Source organism: Cnephaeus nilssonii (assembly GCF_951640355.1).
Source record: "Cnephaeus nilssonii genome assembly, chromosome: 20".
Lineage (NCBI taxonomy): Eukaryota > Metazoa > Chordata > Mammalia > Chiroptera > Vespertilionidae > Cnephaeus > Cnephaeus nilssonii.
Window position 1 is genome coordinate 21,394,928 of NC_137091.1, and position 23,770 is coordinate 21,418,697.

Below are 23,770 nucleotides of genomic sequence, written 5' to 3' on the forward strand. Positions count from 1 at the left end.
ATTTGTACACAGGGTTCAAAGAAGTGTATGACAGTAAAAAAAAAAAAAAAAGAAAAAGAAAGAAACAATACAAAAGATGTGTACCAGAATGCCAACAGTAGTAATTTCTGGGTAGCAAAGTTGCAACTTATTTTCTTTAATTACACATTTTCTCCAGTAGGCATTTAGAACTGCTCTGGTCAGATATAAACTTCTTTTTAAAAGCATGAAACAGCCAAAACCGGTTTGGCTCAGTGGATAGAGCGTTGGCCTGCGGACTCAAGGGTCCCAGGTTCGATTCCGGTCAAGGGCATGTACCTTGGTTGCGGGCACATCCCCAGTAGGGGGTGTGCAAGAGGCAGCTGATCGATGTTTCTCTCTCATTGATGTTTCTAACTCTCTATCCCTCTCTCTTCCTCTCTGTAAAAAATCAATAAAATATATTTAAAAAAAAAAAAGTAAAAGCATGAAACATGCCCTAGCTGGTTTGGCTCAGTGGATAGAGTGTCAGCCTGCAGACTGAAGGGTCCTGGGTTCGATTCCAATCAAGGGCACGTGCCCGGGTTCCAGGCTCCATCCCCAGTTGCGGGCGTGCAGGAGGCAGCCAATCAATGATTCTCTCTCATTATTGATGTTTCTCTCTCTCCCTTTCCCTTACCTCTATATAATAAAGAGGTAATATGCAAATTGACCATCGCTCCTTTGCACAAGATGGCCACCCACATATGGTCACAAGATAGCCACCACAAGATGGCCGACAGGGGAGGGCAGTTGGGGGCAACTGGGCCTGCAGAGGAGGGCAACTGGGGGGGACCGAACCTGCAGGGAAGGGCAGTTGGGGGCGACCAGGCCACAGGCTGGGCTGTGGGACAAACCCCTCCCTGACCCCCTTCCCCCCCCTGTGCACGATTTTCATGCACCCGGCCTCTAGTAAATAAAATAAAAGCATGAACATGAAAGAAAGGGGAAGATATAGAATTGCTTTGTTAATCTTAATGATGTGACCCAAGTGGGGCCTCACCTGATTCAAACAGAAATTGGATAATCATTTCAAAAAATTAGGAATCGCCCCCTCCAAATATTGAGTAAGTGTCTCAAACCCTGACTTAGCTATTGGTTACAGCTCAGTGGATAAAATCCTGTATATTTCTCACGTTTTCTCTTGCAACTACACTGTGTGATTCAGGTTCAGAAGCTACGAATATCTGATCTGTAAATATGACATTCATCAGACACACTTGTAATTTTCCAGCCTGTGGTTTCCACATGCCATGTGGATTCCACCAAAAACTCACATTTACTTGGGGCTGGACCAGGGGACTTTTGCCAAAGAGCTAACAAAAGCTCCAAGGTCTTTAGCGGAACCCTGGCGAAGCAAGGCTGCTGGTGAGTAACTTGGAGAAATGTGTGCTACCTCTGCCCTCCCCACTCTTCCCCTTTCCAAACCTTCCCCTCTAAAAAGCCACATGCAGCCTCCATTTTGAACATTTTAATTAGAAAGCTATGAAACATCATGGTTCGTTATACAAATTTTGCAATAAAACAATTTAATAAAATGCAAAGCAATGTCTATACATCTTTAGCTGTCTTTCCATATCTCCTTATCTTTTTGTAATTCACAAAATTCAGCAACCAATTTTCATTGATTGAAATCTCAAAAAGATTTTAGGTATGTAAATAAGCAGTCCTAAAGTTTAAAAGAAAAAACAGAGGGGCCACTGTTAGGATTTTGTGTGCTTGAATACTTCCAAATAGCTTTGTTTCCAAACACTTATTTTGGTCACCCTGAAAGAAAAGGTGGTTTGGAAATAAAAACCGAATCACCAAGGTAAACTGAGGCACACACTGAAGAGTGTGTTTATGAATGGGCATGAAGCACAGGTCTCTGTGGGCGTGTCCTTTTAGTACCAATGACATCGCAGGATCATAAAGCAGATCCATCTATCCTTTGAGGAAACTGCATGTGTTCTTAGGAGGAGAAGAATCAGTCTCCTGTGTGTAACAAAGACCTCTCCCAGCACTCTTCTCCTGCAGACTCTCGCTTAGTCACGAGGGTCATCTGACTGGACTGCTTGCCATTCTGCTATGGGCCAGGCTGGACTGAGCTGCGGCGCTGCGGCGGCTAGCATCCTCCTCCTCCCCGCACTGCTCCTTGTGTCCCTCCCAAAGGTGCCTGCTCTGATGGGCACCCTGTTCCTTAGTCAAGGGAAATACAAGGAGCCGGGCTTCCCGCTAGCCCTCCAAATAAACTCTGTGTTGTTGGGCAGGGAGCCAATACCAACAACAGGGCCTCTGTCACCCAGGTCCTTTTCAGGAAGGGGGAGAGGCTGTCGAGAAGGAGGAGTGGCAAGTGTCCAGGCTGTTGGGTGAGGGTCAGAGAGAAAAAAAAAAACCTGCTACAATCCTTATTCCCCTGACTGTTGCCCAGAGGAGTGTGAATGAAACAGCACTTCTGACTTCAGCCTGCTACTCCAGGGGCACAGACAGAGAGCAAAAGGCAGGGCAAAGAGCCAGCCACATAAGGGCAGGATAAAGGGCTTTTCAGCTGAGCTGATGACAGAAGATGTCTGTTAGACGGAGGGCAGGTGGATGGTCCTAGTGTCCTCAAGTTGCCCACCCTCACGGGGGTGCACACACATGTTCTTGAGCACTCCCTCTCTCTCCAATTCTCCAGTTAAAGGCCTCTCAGTTCTGGAAATCAAAGTTCTGAACGGGAAATTTAGGTGCCTGAGAGTGGGAAATGCTAATGATTTGCATATCTGTCCGGAGAGCCCTGAAAAGAGTCAACAGTGCTTTACAATAGGGGGAAGAAATGCATAGCATGTTTCTCAGTTCAAGGAAGCAAAAGTCTGCTTGACTAGAAGTGATACTCTTTCCAACATGTCTAAGTTGATTGTAGTTTTCTCTTGAAATTCAAGTCTAGGGCAAAAAAAAGGGGGGCGGGAGAGCAAATTATAGCGTTTTCAGACCTTTCCACAAACTAGTCTCTGATGCTTTTGGTAGGCACTTAGAGGATACGGAATTTGTGTAGAGAAAAATTAGATCTCTTCTTTGTCGCTGGTAGGGAAAACACACATGCTGGCACGTGTCCATGGGCCCTTTTCAGAAGTGTCCTAAGGTGGCAGTTCTCAGAAGACAATATGAGGTAGCCAGGTCCTGCTTAGTTTCCAGTCATGGTCTTCTTACGATAAGTGCTGCTTATAGAGTTCTCCCTGGGGCATGGCTGTCACAGGGATTGTGGTGACCACTTGATTTTGAAACACAAATCTTTTTATTCTTTCAAACACCCAGAGGAAGATAAGTAGGATACTGACATACTGGATCCAGGCAAACTTTATAATTTCCCAGAATCCTGGTAGATAAGTATACACAGTTAAGGAATCTCAGATGACATTTTCTAAGTAAATGTTAAGCGGGTAAGTTTAGACAGGATATGGCAAAAATGTTTCAAATACCTTTAAGATAAAAGGGATACTAAAAGATTATTAGGACATAAATATGGATGATTCTGGATTCTGACCTAGAAGAATTGCTCATAAAGAAATAGGAACAGGAAACGAATTCCCCAGCCCCCACCCCTGTATGACTAGCAGACAAGAGTGCAGACAGAGTGGTTTGTGTGGGGCTGCAATGCTGTAGCAATTTCAACTGAAGGCTTCCCACATCTGTTTCTTCTTGGGACAAGTGAGGAATCCTTTTTCCTTTTTTGAAACTGAGCTACTGTTGGCTTCTTAACAGAAAGGATATGAAATGACTTCCACAGGGTATCGGATGACAGCATTAATCACAAATGGAGCTTCGGCAGCCCTCCCCACCAGCCAGATGGGGTTGGGGTCAGTCAGGATGGTGGTTACTGCAATACAATCAGGAATTAATCCACAAATGCTCTCTTTGGCAATAAAATATCGAGGGCTATGCCCAGCTGGTGTGGCCCAGTGGTTGAGCATCAACCCATTAACCAGAATGCCACGGTTTGCTTCTTGGTCAGGGCACATGCCCAGGTTGCCAGCTCGATCCGCACTAGGGGTGTGCAGGAGGCAGCTGGTCAATGATTCTCTCTCATCATCTTTCTATCTCTCTCTCCTTTTCCCTTCCTCTCTCTAGAATCAATAATAGCATATTTAAATTTTTTTAATTAAAAAAATACATATAAACTTTAAAAAAAATTGAGGGCTATGAAAATACTCTTTTGACCTCTCAGGCAAATTCTGTACTTCAAAACTCATCTCTAAGAAATGATTTAAAAGGAAAAAAGTGAAATTGAATGTGCAAAGTTGCTTACACTTCGTTAAAATACTTGTCAAAACACTTATGTTAAAAAAATGTAGAAACAGTCTATGGGTTCTGTAGTTGTTGAGTGGCTAAGCAAAGGAATACTATGCTACCACTAAAAATAACACCAATTAGCCAAACTGGTTTGGCTCAGTGGACCGAGCGTCAGCCTGCGGACTCAAAGGTCCCAGGTTCGATTCCAGTCAAGGGCACGTACCTTGGTTGCGGGCACATCCCCAGTAGGGGGCGTGCAGGAGGCAGCTGATCGATGTATGTTTCTAGCTCTCTATCTCTCTCCCTTCCTCTCTGTAAAAAATCAATAATATATATATATATATATATATATATATATATATATATATATATTTAAAATAACACCAATTAAAACTGTAGCAGCATGAGAAAAATATTTATATTACAAAGTAAATAGAAATAACTTGGCCCTGGCTGGTTTTCCTCAGTGGTTAGAGCGTCAACCACAGACCAAAGGGTGGCAGGTTTGATCCCCAGCCCCCGGTTGGGGCATGTATGGGAGCAACCAATCAATATGTCTCTCTCACAAGGATATCTCTCTCTCTCTCTCTCTCTCTCTCTCTCTCTCTCTCTCCCCCCTTCCCCCCCTCCCTCCCTTTTACTCTCTCTAAAAACCAATGGAAAAAAATCCTCAGGTGAGGATTAACAACAACAAAAATAAACAAACTGGATCCAAAAGTGTCTCTAAATTATGATAGTAGCTATATAAAAAGATTTGCATATAGCCCTGGCAACTTTGGCTCAGTGGATAGAGCATCAGCCTGCAGACTGAAGGGTCCTGGGTTTGATTCCGGTCAAGGGCACATGCCCGGGTTGTGGGCTCGATCCCCAGTGTGAAGTGTGCAGGAGGCAGCCAATCAATGATTCTCTCTTACCATTGGTGTTTCTATCTCTCTCCCTCTCCCTTCCTCTCTGAAATCAACTGAAAAAAAAAAAAAAAAAAAAAAGATTGGCATATAGACAAAGACTAGAAGAAAAAATTTTAAAAACTTGATTTATAGTGTTTTAGTTTAGTTTCAATGTTTTTTTAGTTTTAAATTTTATTTTTAGAATAATGTTGTTCATGTATTACATAAAATCAGAAAGAAATACTGGAATTGCAGTCCTCCCACTTGTTAAGTGTCTGTGCGTAATATCCATGATGTCTGGTTGCCAAGCAACTTAACATGCCTTTATTTTATTTTTTTTAAATATATTTTATTGATTTTTTACAGAGAGGAAGGGAGAGGGATAGAGAGCTAGAAACATCGATGATAGAGAAACATTGACCAGCCGCCTCCTGCACACCCCCCACCGGGGATGTGCCCGCAACCGATGCACATGCCCTTGACCAGAATCGAACCCGGGACCCTTCAGTCCACAGGCCGATGCTCTATCCACTGAGCCAAACCGGTTTCGGCTTAACATGCCTTTAGAGAAAAACTCAGACCACCAACCAGCCAAGCAGGCCAAGTCAAGTGCATGGGATGGCCTAAGAGCCTCACCTCTGTAAGGGACAGACACACACTGCCTTATAGCCAGAACCTTGGGTGCATCACATCTATCTCCTTATTCAATTGCTGGTATGGGGTAGTCACTCACATTCCCTATTTCCATGTGAAAACTAGAAACAGTAATTTGTCTTTGGCTTCTTTTACAAGTATGGTAAATGGAGCGCCTCAATTAAGCTTATTTAAAAGAAAGAAAATCCATCAAACCAGTGGTGGAATACATATGGCAATTAATTGGCACTAACCTGATGGATCATAGAAGTGGGGGTTGCGTAGATTGTGGGTCTTTAGATCAGGAGGAGAAAGGACAAGTCCTGGGTTGCCTGTTTGCCTCACATCACTGAGCATTCATTGGTTTTGACATTTTCATCATGATAAGGATTCCAATTCTGTTTCTCTCCAAAGACCCCACTAACCTGGAAAGTCTTTGTGAAGCACCTGAATGAAATTTACTCACTGTTCCTTTCTTGATAGGCAGCAACAATATGCGTGAGGTCATAGTCATAGGCAAAAGGACTGGTTCCGTTGATGACAGACACCTGGAATATAGCAGGAGGACCTGGTATAAGCACCGAACAGCTTCTTCTCTGGTCTTTCTACCCTCCTGCCCACCCAGGACCACATTCTTGTTCTTGGTGACCTATTCCAGTCTTACAATAATTTATTTACTCTCAATCTTTCCCCTTGTGGGATGGAAACAAGGGGTCATTATCTACTTTTCATAGGTTTTAGAGCTATTTATAAAATACCTCTTTCTATTCCAATGGGAGAAATAAATCCTTTAATTTTTAAAAATAGACCATATTTTCAACTCCTTTGTCTTGTCCTTGCTCTTCTCTAGATGATCTTTCAAATGTAGATTTGGAAAAAGGATAAAGTGCAAATAGTAAGCATGTAATCCTTTGAGAAGGAAATGACTTCCTGTCCTAGTATCATATTTCCATTGATATGGGAATAAAAAGTGCTATGGGTTTCTAGGTGAAGGCAGGATTCAAATGCTGAAGACTTAAGGAAGATATTAAAAAATGTAAAATAGCCTGGCTGGTTTTGCTCAGTGGTTGAGCATGGACCCATGAACCAAGAGGTCACAGTTGGATTCCTAGTCAGGGTACATGCCCAGATTTTGAGCTTGGTCCCCAGTGGGGAGCGTGCAGGAGGCAGCCAATCAATGATTCTCTCTCATCATTGAGGTTTCTATCTCTTTCTCTCTCTCCCTTCCTTTCGCTGAAATCATTTAAAAACAACAACGAAAAAGTGAAATAAAAAAAAGGGTTCCATTCCAAGATAGCAACAAAGGAACTTCCTGAACTGACCTCCTCTCACTGATGAACTAAATCTACAACTACACATGGAGCAATTCCCTCTGAAAAAAAATTCAGAAACTAGTTGAATGGCTCCTATACATTGGGCAAATGAGAAAATATCCACATCACCCACACTGAAATGATCTTAGCAAACCCTCAACTACTAGGAGCCACAAGAACACAGAAGGCAGCTTGGAAAATGACAAAGGCTTGACAGCAACAAAGAACTCTGGCTGAGCTGGCTGGTAAGATTAATTTCCTACATGAGTCCACTCTGTCAAGACTGGGAGAGAGGGATGTTTTATCTAATGCACAGAAACCAACAGCGAGGCAAGGAAAATAAAGAAATAGAGGAATATGTTCCACACAAAAGAATACGATAAAACTCCAGAGATAGACCTTAATAAAATGGAGATAAGTGACTTATCTGAAAAAAGAATTTAATATACGTCACAAAGATGCTCACTGAGGTCAGGAGAATAATGCATGAACAACGTAAAAAAGGTATAAAAAATGTAATATAATATAATATTATAATATAATATTCCTGATGAACATAAATGCAAAATCCTCAACAAAACATTAGCAAACCAAATTCAACAGTACATTAAATGGATCAGACACCATGATCAAGTGGGATTTGTTCCAAGGATGCAATGATGGCTCAACATCCACAAATTAATAGATGTGATACACCACATTAATAAAATGAAGGATATCTTGCCCGGCTGGTGTAGCTCAGTGATTGAGTCTCAACCTATGAAACAGGAGTTCACAGTTTGATTCCTGGTCAGGACACGTGCCCAGTTGCAGTGTTGTGTTTGTGTGTGTGTGTGTGTGTGTGTGTGTGCAGGATTCTTTTGAATCATTGATGTTTCTATCTCTCCCTCTCCCTTCCTCTCTGAAATCAATAAAAATATATTTTTTAGAAAACCATTTTAAAATATTTTATTGATTTTTTACAGAGAGGAAGGGAGAGAGATAGAGAGTTAGAAACATCGATCAGCTGCCTCCTGCACACCCCCTACTGAGGATGTGCCCACAACCAAGGTACATGCCCTTGACTGGAATCGAACCTGGGACCTTTCAGTCCGCAGGCTGATGCTCTATCCACTGAGCCAAACTGGTTTTGGCTAGAAAACCATTTTAATAGATGCAGAAAAAGCATTTGACAAAATTAAACATCGATTTATGAAAAAGAAAACTCTCAACAAAGTGGTACAGAGGGAACATACCTTAATATAATAAAGGACATAACTGACAAGCCCACAGCTAATATCATCCTCAATGGTGAAAAGCTGAAAAATTTTCCTCCAAGATCAGGAAGAAGACAAGGATGCCCACTCTCACAACTTTTATTCAACAGAGTAGAGGAAGTCCCAGCCAGAGCAATTAGGCAAGAAAAAGAAATAAAAGTCATCCAAATTGGAAAGGAAGAAGTAAAATTGTCACTATTGGCCTATGACACAATATTACATAATAGAACACCCTAACGACTCTACCAAAGAAACTGTTAGAACTTATAAATGAATTAGTAAAGTTGCAGGATACATAATCGATATACAAAAGCACTAACAATGAAGTATTAGAAAGAGAAATTACCCCCCCCCCAAAAAAATCCCATTACATTGCATCAAAAAAATACACAGAAATAAATTTAACCAAGGAGGTGAAATATCTGTACACTGAAAACTATAAAACATTGATAAAAGAATCCGAAGAAGGCACAAATTAATAGTTACTCTGTGTTCATGTGTTAAAATAATTAATGCTGTTAAAATGTCCATACCACCCAAAGCTATCTACAGAATCAGTGGAATCCCTATAGAAATCCCAGTGTTATTTTTCACAGATGTAAAAAAAAAAAAAAAAAAAAAAATCCTAAAAAATGTATGGAATCACAAAAGACCCCAAATAACCAAAGCAATCTTGAGAAAGAGCAAAGCGAAGGCATCAAACTTCCTGATTTAAACTATGTTACAGGCTGTTGGGCTCCTCTGCCTGCCACGGATCAAGTGCGTTGGCTGGCCAAGGGCGCACACAGCCGCCAGCCGCCAGCGCCCGCGTGGGTAGTAGGCGCCAACGCGTCGGGGTCGGGATCCTTGTGTCGTGAAAACGACGCCAGTAGCTGTCTCCGTGACAGCAGGTGCAGCGCTTTAGCCCCTGGTGGGCTCGGCGGCTGCCTGGCCAGTCCCCGTTTGCCCCTGGCCCTTTCCTTCCTGGACCCAGCGCCAACCAGCGACCCTTTCGCCCACCGTCACACCACCATCGCAGCGGGCAATGGCAGCCTCGCAGCAGGCAATGACCGCCTCGGCTTCTTCGCAACTGCCCATGAAGGGGATTCTGAAGAACAAGAGTTCTATGGCTTGCTCTCTGGTGCCCTCGAGTGTACAGCAGCGGCACAAGAGTTCCGACGTACTGAGTAAAAAATCCCAGAAGTGGGATGAAATGAACATCCTGGCGACATATTATATAGAAGACGAAGATATAATTAAAGTAGACGAACCAAGCACTCCAGACAATAGCATAGAAAGTGATGATGAAGATGTGTTGGGTGATTCAGAAACCATTGAAGCCCTGAACCCAGACATGTTAGCTAAGAAATTAGCTGCTGCTAAAGGCTCAAAGCCAAAGTATCTGATTCATGAACAAGAAAGCAGTGGAGACGAAGACAATGACCTCTCATCTGAAGGTAAAAAGTCTTTATTGACTACCTGCTGTTTATTCTTTTTCAAGTGCTCTGTAGGAAATGAGCAGGGGGGAGAAAAGACCCAGCTTCAGAGAATTCCCAGACCAGCTAGTGAAAAACAGCTCGAGTTTGAAATGAAAAGGAAGCTTCATGACAATGAAGGACTTAATCTTAAATTAGCGAGGCAATTAATTTCAAAAGAACTAATTGAGGATGAGGAAGATGAAGAAATATCAACGCCTGCAGCTGGAGAAAATATGAAGATGGAAGAATCAAATCAAGGATCTACTAAAAGTGACCAACTGCAAAACAAATCACAGAGTTCATAGAAGAGATTTGTTCAACACTGTGATCGTCTGATACAAACCCTATTACTATATCATACTGCTTCCTGTTCTCTACAATTCATGACTTAAGTATCAAAATGCACACCAATTATTATATAATGCCAACAATTAAATGACTTTAGAGACTAATTAGACTGAAAATGCCTAATTGATACACATATTCTTGTGCCTAGTACTCACCACAAATACAGCATAATATCAGTCCAAAACTGTACTACTTCTGTAAGAACACTCGTTAATTTGCATAAGATATTATATAGCTTTTGATGCTTTACAGGTTAAACAATATCTTGGGGAGGGGGAGGGCATCTAATTTATTTTCTTCACTTCTAGATGTAATAGCTTTTATAAAATGGCTTTTTTAAAAATATCAAAATCCAATTGGATTATATAGGCTAATAAATACTCAGTCTGAAAAGTATTTTAACACATGTCTCAACTTGATTTATCTGTTTAATTGAAAAGGATTATTATAGGAGTTACTGTTGCATTTTCTGGCCTACTACCTTTAAAATTTCTTTTGAGTTTCTTTAAGGAAAGAATTAAACTGTTTCCCACCAACCTAGCTTTATTGCCCTTGCCTGTAACTCAGTTGGTTGGATCATTGTCCCATACACCAAAAAGGTTGCAGGTTCGATTTCTGGTCAGGGTACATATGGGAAGCAGCTGATCAATGTTTCTCTCTCTCCTTTCCTCTCTCTCTAAAATCAATAAACACATCCTCAGGTGAGGATTAAAAAAAAACACAAAACTAGCTTTATTCACAAATAAATTACCAGGTTGAATTTACACTAACAGCTGGCTTCAGATCAGTTTTTTTTAAAATAAATATAATTATAATATAGTCTCAGCATTCCCTTTATATGCCTGTCCTAACCACCTGCCTTTGTTTTTTATTCCTTTCCAAATATATACACACAATAATCCTTAACCTTTACACTAGTAAAGGTTCATAAAGATTGTCATGGCATTAGAAACTCTTCCTTCTCTCATATATTCTATCATGTACTGCAACATTGAAAATCTTATTTTGACTATCAATGCTTATTTTTTTTCTTCTAATACATGGAGAAAATAGATTTAATAGCAGCAATACTACAGACAGGAAATACAATTCAACTGCAGAATTTCTACACTGTTCTGATTTATAGCTTGCTAATTAAATTGCTATTTCTATTTTACTATCTGACTTAAAGAGACCTTAGGATACAACTAAGATTTTTTTTGTATGATGGGATAATTGTATGTAACCAGTGAAATATTGATAGTTCCTGAATGTACAGACAGAAGTAATCCCTAAAGTATTTTAATTTAAAAACCTTAATCCCTGCTTTAAGGGAATATGATAATGTATACTATAACAAATGTATTTTATTCTTCTAACACTGTAAGATTGAAACCCCTCCCTCACCCCCGGAATGAAGTGCAATTCCTGTATATCTTGGTTTAGTGATAATTGCACTTACAAGTTTATGGACATATCAAAATATGTCAAAATAAATAAAAAGTGGGAGAAAAAATAAAATTATATTACAAAACTATAGTAACTGAAACAGTATGGTATTGGCATAAAAACAGACACATATCAATGGAACAAAATAGAGAATAGAGAATCTAGAAATAAACCCACCAATATATGGTCAGTTAATTTATGACAAAAGAGCCAAACATTCAGTGGGGAAAGTACAGTCGCTTCAATAAATGGTGTTAGGAACACTGGACAGCCACATGAAAAAGAATGAAACTAGACTCCTACCTTACATCATATATACAAATAAATTAAAAATGGATTAAACTTAATTTAAAACCTGAAGTTGTAAAACTAGAAGAAAACATAGGGGGTATGCTCCTTGACATCAGTCTTGGCAATGATTTTTTTGTATTTGATACCAAAAGTACAAGCAACAAAAGCAAAAATAATAAGTGAGATTATGTCAAGTTAATAGCACAGCAAAGCACAACAAAATAAAAAGGCAACTTATAGAATGGGAGAAAATATTAGCAAATAATATACCTGATAAGGGGTTAATATCCAAAATACATAAAGAACTCACATAACACAATAGTAAAACAATCTGCTTTAAAAAATGGGCAGAGAGCCCAGCTTGTGTGACTTAGTGGTTGAGCGTCAACCTATGAACCAGGAGGTCACAGTTAGATTCCCAGTTAGGGCACATGCCTGGGTTGTGGGCTTGATCCCCTGTAGGGGGTGTGCAGGAGGCAGCCAATTAACGATTCTCTCTCCTCATTGATATTTCTATCTTTCTCTCCCTCTTCCTTCCTCTCTGAAATAAAAAAAAAAATGTATATATTTAAAAACGAGCAGAGGAACCAAATAGGCATTTTTCTAAAGAAGACATATAGATGGCCAACAAGCACATGAAAAGGTGCTTAACATCACTAATCATCAAGGACATGCAAATCAAAACCACAATGAGGTATTACTTAAAGCCTGTTACCAAAAAGACAAGATAAGTGTTGGCAAGGATATGAGGAAAAGGGTTCCCTTGTGTACTGTTGGTAGGACTGTAACTTGGTGCAGGCACTATAGAAAACAGTATGGAGGTAGCTCAAAAAATTAAAATATAGCCAAAAACCGGTTTGGCTCAGTGGATAGAGCGTCAGCCTGCGGACTGAGAGGTCCCAGGTTCGATTCCGCTCGGGGGCATGTACCTTGGTTGCGAGCACATCCCCAGTAGGGAGTGTGCAGGAGGCAGCTGATCGATGTTTCTCTCTCATCGATGTTTCTAACTCTCTATCTCTCTCCTTTCCTCTCTGTAAAAAAATCAATAAAATATATTTTAAAAAAAATTAAAAATATAACTACCACATGATCCTGAGATTCCACTTCTGAGTATATATCCAAAGGAAAGGAAAACAGAATATTAAAGAGATATCTGTACTCCCGTGTTCACTGCAGCATCATTTACAATGGTCAAGATATGGAAACAACCTAAGTGTCTGTCAATGGATGAATGGATAAAGAAGATGTGATTAAAGAAGATATTCAAACATGAAAAAAGAAGGAACTCCTGCCATTTGCAACAACATGGATGGACCTTGAAGGCATTATGCTAAATGAAATAAACCAGACAGAGAAAGATAAATACTGCATGGTATTCACTTATATGTGGAATCTAAGTAAAAAATCAAACTCATAGAAACAGAGTAGAAAATTGGTTGCCAGGAGCTGGGAGCCGGGGGCAATAGGGAAAGGGTTAAAGTACAAAGTTTCAGCTATAAGATGAATAGTCAGAGGATCTAATGCAGTGGTTCTCAACCTTTCTAATGCTGCGACCCTTTAATACAGTTTCTCATGTTGTGATGACCCCCAACCATAAAATTATTTTCATTGCTACTTCATAACTGTAATTTTGCTACTAGATCATTGGTTCTAATTTATACATTAGATCAGTGGTTCTCAACCTTTCTAATGTCGCAACCCATAGGTTGAGAGCCGCTGCCGTAGAGCCTAAGACCATCGGAAAACACAGATATTTACATTATGATTCATTAACAGTAGCAAAATTACAGTTATGAAGTAGCAACGAAAATAATTTTATGGTTGGGGGTCACCACAACATGAGGAACTGTATTAAAGGGTCGCGGCATTAGAAAGGTTGAGAACCACTGATCTAATGTATAACGTGATGACTACAATTAATAATACTGTACTATGTAATTGAAATTTGCTAAGAGAGTAGAACTTAAATGTTCTCATACATATACAAAAAAGTTAAATGTGTGGTGATGGATGTGTTAACTAATTGAAAGGAATCCTTTCACAATGTATTCATCTATCAAATCATTATGATGTATACTTTAAATAGTTTACAATTTTGTCAATTATACCTCAATAAAGCTGGAAAAAAAACACACAAAAAAGCAAAGATCTTTTCCAAGTAAAAAAAAAAAAAAAAGTGCCATATTAAGTTTATACTTTATAGTCCTCCTTTAAAAAACTGACCTTGATTATAGCTAGGGTGACCATATATCCTAGTTTGTCTGGAACAGACCTGAAATAACTGATAAAGTTCCGCTTTCCTTTTCAAAAGTAGCCCAGTCCAACTTATATGCCCCCCTCCCTGGGATATAATAAAGGTTAGTAGCAAAACGTGTTTAAATGAATGAGTTCTGGCCTTAGACAGACAATTCATGGCTCTGTTACTTTCATGCTGTGGGACTTTGGAAAAATTAATTAATCCCTGTAAGTCCCAGTTTCCTCAAGCGTAAAATGAGTTCATTCTTTCAACAAATCTGTCTGAGTACTTACTGTATAGTGTGCCGGCACTCTTTTAGGCACTGGGGTGAAAGTATAGATGTCAGCGCTTTTACTATTGAGGGAAACAGCAAATAAACTGATAACATATCTTTAATATTTCAGGTGGAAGTACAACAGTAAACCTAGGTGAGGAATGACGGAGAGAGAGGGGAATGCTATTTTAGAAAGAAGTGTCAGGGAAGGACTGTGTTCAGAGGCATTTGAACAAGAAAGTGAATGGAGTGGCAGAATAAACTACGTGGACACTTGGCAGAGGGAAAGGCCAGTGCAAAAGCCCTGAGGCAGGAGCCACTTTGCGGGTGTGAAGAACAGCACAACGGAGCAAGGGGGGCAATGATAGGACAAGCAGCTGGCGAGCTGGGAAACGGCTGAGTAGGCATCTCCTGAGGTTGCTGTGATGATTAAACAAGATAATATATTTAAACCTCTTAACTCAGGATTCTGTGCTCAAATAATCGGTTGTTAGTATTATTTTTGAAATGTTTTACATGAACTAAAAAAAGGTCACTTAAAATATGGTGTGTGTGTGTGTGTGTGTGTGTGTGTATGTGTGCGCGCGCATCCAAAAGCAATAAATATTTGGTTCTTAGATTAAAAACAGAGATTTTTTTTCCTTTCTTTCTAGATATAAATACAGGCACATCCGTCTCCATATTATGAAAGAATTCATGGCAGGAATTCCTCAGAAATCCTCTTCTGTGCCCCTACAGAGAAATGCTATTTCCAACTTCCATTTCTCCCTCTTCAAAGAACTGGTAAACACTAACATATACAAATAAAAGGAGATGGACAAGGAGAAGCATCCTTACGTTGTATCGAACGTCTAGGCCATCGTAGCTTAGGGGCTGCTTCTGCTGCAGCCTCAGGTCTCCGTTCACATATAACTGGGACCCCGGAATAGCAAAGGAGGATTGAAGAAATGCCATGCTCTGCATCACGAATGTTGACATCCTCTGAAATCATTAGAGGGAGAGACAAGATGAGTTTCAGTCAGATCTTAAGGGCTCTGGGTTCTAAGCGTCACCTGTCTGTGGTGGAAGCCTAATGGTCCCCCACATACCTGGCTTAGCCATACGGGAAGAACTCGGAGCTGTTCATGGCTTGTATAAATTAATATGGCCCTAATGAAAAACATTTGATCTGCCCAAGTTAAATCCCAAACTGCACCTCAGAAAAGAGCCTTTTTCTACAGTGTGGGTTTTCCTAGAAATCAGAAAGAGGGATCTGTACTATTAAAAGACAAAAGGGAGCCCTGACCGGTTTGGCTCAGTGGATAGAGCGTCGGCCTGCGGACTCAAAGGTCCCAGGTTTGATTCCAGTCAAGGGCATGTACCTTGGTTGCGGGCACATCCCCAGTAGGGGGTGTGCAGGAGGCAGCTGACTGATGTTTCTCTCTCATCGATGTTTCTGGCTCTCTATCACTCTCCCTTCCTCTCTGTAAAAAATCAATAAAATATATATTTAAAAAAAAAAAAAAGACAAAAGGGAGAGGACAGGCTTCCCTCAGGAATCGACTCACATGCAATTGGTAGGAGAAAGTCAGGATGAGTTGCACACCAAGAACATGCTCCGTGGACTGCAGGGGAAGCTCCAGTTTAAAATGTAACATGTCCATTTTCCCGTCCTGGTTCCTGTCTTCTTCTCTAGTCTAGGAAACCCAAAGAGGGCCAGTGGCCCTGGTCCTTATTAAGTCGGGAAGAATCCATATTACTGTCGTACATACACAATGAACCACTGTCCTGCGATACACAGGTATTAGCTCCCTCATCAAAAGAAAAATGAGTAGGTATAAGGGATCAATATTGGAGAGAGACACAAGGCGCATAGCCCCTGAACTTCATACTCCTGCTTCTCAAATATTTAAGGGCCAAACTGAACAGGAATTTGAAGTGGCAATAACAACAAACAATTGGATAGTATTTTTCTTTTTCAGTCTCATTTGATCTTTTTTTGTTTGTTTTGTTGCTGGTATCTTTCTCTTTTCATTTTTACCAACGGGCTGGAGTTTGTATGGAAAGTTTAAGTAGCACATCAGAATTATTTTCTACTTGTCTAGAAAAGAAAACTAATACTAATCATTATGCATTCTCCAGATTCAGCAGAAAAACACCAAGCGCTATTTATACAGTACATCTTTTAACCACAAGTGTCTTTGCTGCAAATTCTCAGTATTGGACTGCATCTCATCATTGTCAGGACTTTAAAGCCTAGCGCATCTTTTAGTACCAATCAATAAAGCAAAAAAGGAAGCTCTGGAAAATCAGTAAGCCATTAAAACTACAGATGCTTTATAAATTATGTACATGAAAGTAGGGAAAACAGATCTTAGGAGGGAAAAAGTTAAATTACAGCTCATAAAAAAATACTGGTATCCAATCTTGTCATCCACAATCTTGCCTCATAGTGATCCTAATATGACTAGCAGGAAAGGATGGTTACTGAAATGTGATCACTGCTGATACCATTCCTGGGCACACTCTGGATCTTGTTGCTACAACTGATCCTTTCCCAGTGTAGGTTCCCAGAAGGATTTTACTATGGTGGGTCAACATCCCCATCTGAATTCTCTATCTACTGATTCATTTTTCTTTCCACCAATACCATTATGCAAGGAAGAGATTCTTTGTTCTTTTTTCAGGCTAATAAGGTCGTTTTAAGATGGAGTTATCTCAGTTTTCAGAAACTTTCAATTGCTTCTTTCCTTCTGGACAATAATGTCCTTATCCTAGGCCCTGTTATAGAGAAACCTGCCCTCTGTCTTCTGTTGGATACTATTTTCTCTGTCCTATTCCATCAACTTCACAGGTGCAGCGGAGGGATATCTGTTACTCGGGCTGATGATCAAGTTACTGAGGCAATTATGTGTTAGCAATTATGATTAGGATAGAAAAGAGGCTGCCCTGTCTTTCTGTGAATCTTCCTTAGTTGGTATCTGGGAAGACTGGGGAGACAAAGTCGGGTTAACTCTCTGGGGTGGATCTATGCCTTCTGGATCCTTAGGATTAACAGGAAAACAAAGATCAAATGTCTCAACTTGCAAGGGAGGATAGTGGGTAGGAGGGAATTGCCAGAATACAGACCCCAATACAGTGGGAGAGAAAAGCAATTCTTTTGATCTTTAAAATAAGTCTAAGGTAAGCAGAGCAAGTATTATCCCCATTGTATAGATGAGAAAATCAAGGTTCAGGGAGGTGAATGGATTTATTGATACAGCTAGTAATGGGGATAAGAGATGATGCAAAAGGTGCATCTCCCACAATAACCTGTCCCCAAGTTAGAATCTCACTCCCCTAAGGCTGGCAAGGTGGGCTACATACATTCTATGCTATCACTTGGACCACTAATGAAATCAATTATCTAATTCTATTTATTTCAAATCAACCGTAACACATGTGCAATAGCTATAAAGGCAGGCATTCAGCCCTAACTGGTTTGGCTCAGTGGATAGACTGTCAGCCTGCGGACTGAAGGGTCCCAGGTTCGATCCCGGTCAAGGGCATGTACCTTGGTTGTGGGCACATCCCCAGTAGGAGGTGTGCAGGAGGCAGCTGATCGATGTTTCTCTCTCATCGATGTTTCTAACTCTCTATCCCTCTCCCTTCCTCTCTGTAAAAAAATCAATAAAATATATTTTTAAAAAAGGCAGGCATTCGCCGAAACTGGTTTGGCTCAGTGGATAGAGTGTCAGCCTGCGGATTCAAGGGTCCTGGGTTCGATTCCGGTCAAGGGCATGTACCTTGGTTGCGGGCACATCCCCTGTGGGGGGTGTGCAGGAGGCGGCTGATCGATGTTTCTCTCTCATCAATGTTTCTGGCTCTCTATCCCTCTCTCTTCCTCTCTGTAAAAAATCAATAAAATATATTTTTAAAAAAAGAATATTAATAACAGTAATACTTAGAGAGGTAGGTACTATTGTGTTCTTCATATAGTTACACTGAGGCCGAGAGACGGTATGTAATCCAATGACAGAATTGGGGCTAGGATTTAGGTTTACAGATTCCTGATTCAGTGCTCCTTCTATAACAGCCCACAAGAACCCCGATTGCAAAGATTTCTGGTAGTTAAAGAAAGGTAATCTTTTCCAGATATATATGAAATCAATACCAATATACTAGGTCGGAGAAATATAGGCATTGTTGGATTCAGTCAGTGCATATCAGCCAGTCTACTTGTACCAATCAGGAAAACAGAAACTAAACAGTTATTTTAACAGAGGGAATGTAGTATAGGGGATAATTAGTAGCATAGGTATTAGGGGATGAAAAAGGCAAAAAGGGAATGCTGTGATAACACAGAGAGGGTAACGCCGGAAGCAGCTCCCGTGCCTGGAGCTGGAGCAGGAAGGGAAGAGGCTGGCATTGCCTCCAGGAGCTGGGACTCAGACCTCAAGAAGGAAGTGCTGCCCAGCTGACACTGGTACCTCCAGAGCTTTGGAGGAGGAACCCACGAGGGGGAATGGATAAGGCTGGAGGAAAGACTTACTCTTTCCTGTTTGTATCAGCCCAGCACTGGTTCTTCGACTGGCAGTAGCAACTGGTGGCAGTTTCTAGTTTTTTTCCTACTCCCAGAACAAGGCTCATCATGCCTCCTATTGGCAGAACCTAACAGGGAGTCAGTGGGCAGAAGAGAATGTGGTTTTCATCATCTCCGTGTGAGCATCACAAAGCAGAGATAGGAGGGCGGATTTGGAGCTGACACAAGACCTAAAAACAATGCACCATCTGACTGTAAGAGTTGCTATAAATTAAGGAGTACAATTGTTTCCAAATGCCCTGACTTGCAATATTTTCCCATCAAGTATCTCACTGTTTGTTTTTATACTGTTCATTCTGTTGAGTAATATTTTTTTATTAAAGTTTAATTCCCTAGTTTATACCAGTGTTCATTTTACCATATATTTGAGTGTTCCATTTTTTTCTTTTTGTGCTGAAAATACTCTTTGGCATTACTCTTTGGGTCTCCTGCAAAGTAGGAACCACTACTTCAGGACTTCTAGACTCATCAAATCCTTACTACCTGTATTTCAGTGAGTCTAAGATATCATCCTATATAATAAGAGAGGAATATGCTAATTATCCGTTACGCTGTGAGGTGTAACAACCGACCACATAACGACTGGATCACGGATCTGCAGGAGAGTCGGGCAGCGAACTACAAGCAGGCAGAGGAGAGCTACAGGATGGGGCAGGGCAGCAAGCTATGAGGGGGGCGGGGGGGAGGGGGGAGCTACAAGAGGGCGGGGCAGCAGGCGGAGAGCTACAGGAAGGCGGCAGCGACCTACTGGCACATGGATTCATGCACAGGGCTACTAGTCAATTATAAAATGCACCACCCACCAGCCTCTACCACACATAACCTTCCCATCCCACCAATAGAGTTAAACTCTTGACTGTAAATCCTATTCACAGCTTAATGACCTTTCTCCCTTTTCCCTTATTTTTTATTTCTCTAAAGTTAATAAGTATTTTATTTGCTTGCTTAGTTTTCTATTTAGTTATACAATTTCAACAATCAGCTTTTATTGAAATTCCTCACAATATGATGTTTATTCAAAATCTAGTTCATGCCTGGGCCACTGTGGCTCAATGTTTGAGCATCAACCCAAGAACCAAGAGGTCACCATTCTTGTGTGTGTTTTTTTAAGATTTTTTTAAAAAAAGTATTCTTATTGATTTCAGAGAGGAAGGGAGGAGAGAGAGATAGAAACATCAATGATGAGAGAGAATACTTGATCGGTTGCCTCCTGCACGCTCCTCACTGGGGATCGAGTCCACAACCCGGGCATGTGCCCTTGACCGGAATCAAACCCAGGACCCTTCAGTCTGAAGACCAATGCTCTATCCACTGAGCCAAACAGGGTAGAGCAAGAGGTCACCAGTTTGATTCCCGGTCAAGGCACATGCCGCCCCCCCCCCCGTGGGGGGCATGAAGGAGGCAGCTAATCAATGTTTCTATCTCTCTATCCCTCTCCTTTCCTCTCACTCTAAAATCAATAAAAACAAACAAACAAAAAAAATAAAAAAAATAAAATCAATAAAAACATTTATTTTTTTAAAAAAACTTCTTCATTGCAACATTCCAATAGTGAAAAAGTGAAATCAAATAAAATATCCACTAACAAGGAACTGGACAAATCCATTACAGTTGTCCCATATCATGAAATACCTTGTAGATCTTAAAAAGACTAAGGTTGATTAACAAGTATTGATACAAATCCCAAACTGAGCCTTAATTTTATGTCATTATATATACCAGTAACTTTAACATTTTACAATAAGCATGCAATTTTATAATCAGAAAAATATAAGAAAATTTAAAGGAATCAGAAAAAAACTTGAATCGTATTTTGTGTGTCGTTTATTCATATAACTAATCAGATTTAATTTCCCCCCATTTTATTTAGTTGCTGGAAAAAAGTCTGAATTTTTTTTTTCTTCCAGCTACACAAGTTTGGCTTGCAGGCCAATAATCTCAGAGATGTTTACTGAGATTAAACTTTGGAAGAAGGAAAACCAGAATTTTTATATTTCTAAAGGAAAATGTTTTCAACACATGAGCAGAGAGGGAGTGTTTGTAAAGGAAGCACTCACTTACCTGAACCGAATACTAAATTACAGACAGTAAAATGCTTCCTTTTCATTCTGGACAGCTGCAAGATAGAGCAGCAGCATCTAATAAGACAAGCCTGGGAGGCGGGAGGGCCATTCCCGGAGGTCGGAGGTCGTCCAACCAACCAATCAGGGCCTGGGCTTCCCCAATGTCAAGCCTGCATAAAAATGCCGGCTCTGGCCATTCCGAGTGCTTGGATGCACACCTGCAGCAGCACTAAGGGTGGCAACAAGAACACTGCTGGTCCTCCGTGACTCATAAAGGAGCTTTCGCGACCACCTTTCTATCAGGCAGCCCACGGACATGACGGGGGCTGGGAACAGGCGGCCGCAGGCTTCCGGACTCGGTGTCAGGCAGCACGCTGCCAGCGGCTGCTAACTTTCTTGGGGTTAAGGACAGCTTGGAGAAATCGAGTGAAAGAAGAGATTTACTCCCCAGGAAGTTAAGCACATGTTCAAACCACTGAGCCTGTGTGCACAACCTACCGTGGGATCGAGGACCCTGAAGACCTAAGCTGGGGCTCCCACGGGGCCGGGCGCTCGCCCTCTCACACCCGCGCTCCCGCCCCCACCTCTCCCCAGTCCCAGTGGGCAGCTAAGGCCCCGGCAGGAACCACGCACCGAAACGAGCGGGACGCGCAGATGATCCCCCTGCAGCCGGTTGAAGGCGGGGAACGTGCTCCAGGCGAGGAACCCGCCGCGCTCCGGTCCTAGCAGGGCCAGGAGCAGCACCTGGTGCTGGAAGCGCACAGTCGGCTGCTCCTCGTAGCTGCTCCGCTTCAGCCAAAACCCTGAGGTTAAAAAGGGCGGGAAGGCGGGGGATTAGGATGTCAGGAAGGCCGGCGCGGATGCAGCGGGCCGGGAGCTGCGGCGCGCACCCACCCGGGAAGGCTCACCGTGGCTCCGGAAGGCCACCAGCAGCGGCGGGATGTACGTGAGCGCGGTGGCCAGCAGCAGGAACAGCGCGGCCTTGGAGCAGAGCCCCGCGCGGTAGCCGCGCTCGACCGGCTGAGAGAAGAGCTCGTAGAGCGCCATGAGCACAGCGCGGAGAGAGTCCGCACCCCCCTAGACCCCTTTGCGGTAGGGAAGGGATGAGCAAGTTTGGCTTCTCCTGGTTGCCATAGCCTTGGTCTCCACGGCAACGGACGGCGCAAGGAAGGGAACCAATAGCAAGGCCGCGGGGCTTCGGTGGGCGTGGTTCTAACGAGGGGCGGTGCCCACTGGGACGGTTGACCTCGCTTTACTCGGTCTGTGAGGTTTCCCAAAGGCGGAGTGGAAATAACGTTTCTGTGCACCAAAATCATAGCTGTCGTGTTAATGTAAATTAAGATTTTCATAAAAGTTGGCTCGAAGTAAATATTTGTGTGTCTTTCATTAAATATGAATCAATGATTCATACTGGAGTTCCACCAGTCCCAGTACACTCTACATTGAAGCAAAGCACAGAACATCAATGCGTCCGTGGTCTCGGACCTGGTCCTGGGCGAAGACCTAACTCCGGCCCCTTGGTCTCCAAATTTTCTGTTGCTTTCACTATACAGCAGCATAGGTACGGAAACAGGACACAAATGTCCCGGTTCTTCGTGGGATAAAGAATAATTACTACATAGCTCTCTCTGTTATACTCTGTTACCCTGATTGGGTACGAGCTTGTCTATCGGTTTTAGGGGAAGCTGTGATCCTCCCCAAAGATAACACTGGCTTATCACTGAATTGAATGCCCCAATCCCCGGCTGTAAGCCAGTATTTCAATCATGGCAGAAATTATTTCTCTTTTTAAAAAACACACACCATGGTTCACATCCAAGTTCATCAAAAGGCCTTGAAGGGTCACATTACAGTGCCAAGACAGTGGGGAGTCCAGTAGTTGAGGCCCTTATTTTGAAGGCAACCTAGAAGTGGCTTTTAGATTAAGAGAACAGCTAAGATCCTAACAGAAAAACAGAGAGAGGTCAAGACTTGCCCCTTACCACAGTCCAAAATGACAATGTCGTCACCAAAAGATGCGTTTGACCTCTGGTCCAGTACTACTCATTCTTGCTTTAAAGCTTTCCTGGGGTGGCCACACAATTCTTAAAGATAGTAATTGTATTTCTTCAATCTTGTTATGATTCTGACATTATATTGTATCTATGCTTTAAGTAGATGTCTTTCATTTAATTAAATAACCATCAAAATAAGATTCTAGAATAGATGGTTCTAGTGCCATCTTCTGAGGGTGGCTCTGCTCTGAGGAAGGAGATGTTTGCCTTCAAGGCTCCTTCTTTCAGCAGAAGGAAACACACACATGGTAGCTAGTGTTAGCTTAGTCACTGAAACAGGGAGGTGACTGCCAATAATTTAGGTGTATGAAGTGCTTCAGCCTCCCCGGAGATGCCATGAGTTTCCAAAACTATAATAATAAAAATGTAATATGCTAATTAGACTGAATGTCCTTCTGGACAACCTTCCGGACGAAGCCGGGGCTTCGAGGGAAGCCCGGGTCCTGGGTGCCTGCCAGCAGCTGGAGGGAAACCCCGGTCCCAGGTGCCAGAGGGAAGCCGGTGTGGGCAGCCAGGGGAAGGAAGGCCTACTCTTGCACGAATAGTTTAACAATAATGGATACTAATATTTACTCTTTGATGCCATGAGTTGAGGAAGCTCGTCTTTGTGGTTCTATTTCAATTCTTTTAGAACATTCAATTTTTTTTTTAATGGTAAAGATCTGTGCATATTGTGTCATTTCATGCATTCATGACTAAGAACTGACTTTTCAGTTTCCAAGGA

The 23,770-nt window shown here is 41.7% G+C and overlaps 2 protein-coding genes across 3 annotated transcripts; one reads left to right on the plus strand and one right to left on the minus strand.

Moving 5' to 3' along the window:
* Positions 1–1,476: 1,476 nt before the first annotated feature.
* TMEM231 (transmembrane protein 231) lies at positions 1,477–22,127 on the minus strand. Of its 2 annotated transcripts, XM_079799608.1 has the most exons (7): positions 21,901–22,127; positions 21,626–21,795; positions 15,916–16,044; positions 15,206–15,349; positions 6,232–6,313; positions 3,727–3,832; positions 1,477–3,342 (listed from the first exon to the last, which is right to left on the minus strand). In XM_079799608.1, the coding sequence occupies exons 1-7, from the start codon at positions 22,037–22,039 to the stop codon at positions 3,162–3,164; spliced, it is 951 nt and encodes a 316-aa protein (XP_079655734.1). In that variant the 5' UTR covers positions 22,040–22,127; the 3' UTR covers positions 1,477–3,161. The 2 variants fall into 2 exon arrangements, with proteins under 2 accessions (XP_079655734.1, XP_079655735.1); XM_079799609.1 differs by lacking the exon at positions 15,916–16,044.
* Positions 9,380–10,138, plus strand: LOC307092329 (protein phosphatase inhibitor 2-like; the record flags this gene model as incomplete). Its single annotated transcript, XM_079759572.1, has 2 exons — positions 9,380–9,770; positions 9,876–10,138. The coding sequence occupies 2 exons, from the start codon at positions 9,380–9,382 to the stop codon at positions 10,094–10,096; spliced, it is 612 nt and encodes a 203-aa protein (XP_079615698.1). The 3' UTR covers positions 10,097–10,138.
* Positions 22,128–23,770: the final 1,643 nt, after the last annotated feature.